General features: G+C 51.8%; 1 protein-coding gene across 1 annotated transcript in view; it reads left to right on the forward strand.

The window, feature by feature from the left end:
- Nucleotides 1-357: 357 nt before the first annotated feature.
- The window catches only part of UNC5D (unc-5 netrin receptor D), a 678804-nt gene continuing 676305 nt past the window's right edge, over nucleotides 358-2856 (forward strand). The window contains exon 1 of the mRNA XM_012557565.1: nucleotides 358-460. Within this exon, the coding sequence (XP_012413019.1) occupies nucleotides 358-460 (103 nt within the window). The remainder of the gene's footprint in view (nucleotides 461-2856) is intronic.

The raw sequence follows: 2856 nt of genomic DNA on the forward strand, positions 1-2856 counted from the left end.
CCCGGCCCGGCTCATTGGCTGCGGCGCAGAGGGGAGGAGAAGGGGCGGCCGTGCGGTCTCATTAGCTGTGTGGACTCGCTCCTTGGCTCGGTAGTCCGTCGCCCGGCAGCGGCGTGAGGGCTGTGAGCGACGCGGCGGGGACCGGGGGAGACTCCGGCAGCGGTCGCACCTCCAAGGGGAACTATGGGGATGCGCGCTTTCTCTGGGTGCCCGTCCAGCGGCGACTCGGAGCTCCCTGCCCCGTTGCCTTAGGGAGCGGCCGTGGAACAGTCACTCGCTAAAGCCCCCCGGGACCCACTCGTCTCGGCCCCTGCCTCGTCGTGCCTCTCACGGACTCCTGCGGCGTGGAAGAGGAGCATGGCGAGAGCGGCCGCCGCAGGAGGAGGTGGCGGAGGGGCGCGCCGGTGGCTCCCGTGGTTGGGGCTCTGCTTCTGGGCGGCCGGGGCTGCGGCTGCCCGAGGTAAGCGCTGGGCAGAGCGGGCGGCTGGCCTGGGGGCGAGGGCGAGGGAGCGCCAGCCACATTGAGTGGGACCCGCACTATGGCGTTGGCTTCACAAGTTGCGCCTTGCACCTCTCCGCGCGCGGAGCGGAACGGTCTGGGAGTAGAGCAGAGGACCTCCGAGACGACCACTGCCTCCCACCCTAAGTTTGCGATCTGCTGCAATCTTACAGGTTGCTGTGACCGGGCCCCTGCCCTTTACACTCATCACCTGCTCCATTTTCCAAGCCCTCCCCAATTCTGCAGACTGGAGTAGCCCTCTCTTCACTCCAGTCTCACTCTTCGCTGTTCCCCCTACTTCCTTCCGAGGCGAGATCATTAATGGGTGGGTGCCCAGGATGATGTGCGAGAGTTGCTGGGGAGAAGGGCAGAGTGATGAGGCGTCCTTTTACGGTGAGGAGGCTTGAATAGAGAGGGCGCCTTTTTCCCTTAAGGGAGCAACACTCATACTGAGGTCCCCTCACTTGGACCAAGCGTGGCATTCATCCCTTGGGCGACCCTAGTCTGGGGTCCTAGCTAGCATTGGGTTTTCCTGCGTGGAGGCAGCGTGTGTGCTGGAGCTCTGGAGAGCTAAGTGCACCTCCCGGTTTAACTGCGTCTGCAGTGCCGAGCTGGGATAAGCAGTTGGCCCGAGGCTGCTCACCCGGCGCCTCCAGCTAGCGAGCGCGCGGCCCCAGTGAGCAGCCGAGAAACCTCTCTTCATTCTGACTGGAAGCGTAGATCCCATTTTCCTGGTTCCTCGGGACTCCGGCAGAGTGAAATTTTGCAACTGGTTTCAGCTCCACCTTGAGCGAGGACAGGGAGCTTCAACTTGAAAATAAATACCAGGGACTTATTTTGAAGATGCTTAGAGGCAATTTCAGACATAGCTCGAGTACTGTGGCTTTACCTTTGAAATATTCCGGAAGCTTCTCTTTTCCGCCCTCCTTTACCCTTCTCCGTCCCTGTTTGCCTTCCATTAGGCTTAGAGTATGTGATTGCATTAAATGATTTACCTAACGCTTGTCTGACGAGAGGTGGAACTGAGCTGACCGCCTCACCTTCCGCTCTGCTCGCTCTCCTGAACGTATTCTGAGTAGGCTTCTGAGTAGCCGGGAGACGGAAGGGTAGTGGATGATCATAAAAGAACCAATATAATCTCATTTTTGTAAAAGCTAACGGTGTGTTAAAAGCAGTCGTGCTGCCTGGATTGAAGAATTAAAAAGAGAGAGAGGTGGATAGAGGCTTTCCGTTTTACGAATCTGTTCTATGACTATTTGCATTTCATTTCCTGAAAAGTTTTTTTTTTTTTTTAAATGGAGTAAGCGTTTAAAAAGAAAGAAAGCCTTAGACATGAGCCTCACTGATTGCACACACTGGGTTGTGGTGAAGCATTTTCTTTCTCCCTTGCTGGAAGAAGCACAAGCTTCAGCCATTTAATTTACTACGGAGAATGCTTCATTGCAAAGTCAGCTCTGAGTTGTTTCTATACACGGTTATGGGCAAGAGCGACCTTTTCTTTTCTAAATGTTAGTCTAAGAGTCTGAGTTTTCACTTACTATTCGGTGCTGAATACCTAACAGTGACTGACTCTGTGTACTAACTCCTTAGAATTTGGTTCCTGAACTTGCCTTGAAGCCAGTTCTAAACAAGAGGTGGGGATGTGCCAAAAGCTTCTTGGAGCGGAGTTTCACTGACTGTGAAACTAAGGCTAGCACCTCTTGTCTGCAAGCTGTTCTTTAAAAATCTCCTGGAAAACATACTGTACACTCTGCAGGCTTATTTACAGCAAATGTCTTGCACAGATTGTAGTAACAACGTTCAAGACACATGGAGCAGAGCAGTAAATCTGACTAATATTTCCCTTGCAATATTTTACTTTCTGGGGCATGAAGCCCATTATTTTTAGTGTCTGTCAGAGATGCCTTGAGAAATGAGCATTAAGCAAGCTCTGAAACCTGTGAAGCCACATACCCCTGGCTTTGGACAGGACAGGAAATGGGCAGAGTTGGAGTTTTCAGAACAAAGGGTGGGTTTCAGTGTTACTTAAGGTCTCCCATCGCAGCAAGAAGGTGTCCCACTCATTACAACCAAGATGAGGCGCGCTTGTAGGGTATGCTTGCTGAGTACTCTCCCCATGCTGTATGGAGTTGGCCTTAGGTGATTCTTGTTTATCCAAGTAAGTAGGCTTTGTTCTACCAGCCTTTTCATGTTGATCTGAACCAAGAAATTCTACCTTTGCTTACCAACAGGTTGTGTGGGATTATGCCATTTGATTTTATAGTAGGAGAATTTTTAACAATTCAGGAACTTTTTTTTTTTTTTTACAATATTTATCATTTATCTATTTCTAAGATGATTACCCCAATCCCCCCCCC

The sequence above is a fragment of the Trichechus manatus genome, unplaced genomic scaffold, assembly GCF_000243295.1.
Source record: "Trichechus manatus latirostris isolate Lorelei unplaced genomic scaffold, TriManLat1.0 scaffold00109, whole genome shotgun sequence".
NCBI lineage: Eukaryota > Metazoa > Chordata > Mammalia > Sirenia > Trichechidae > Trichechus > Trichechus manatus.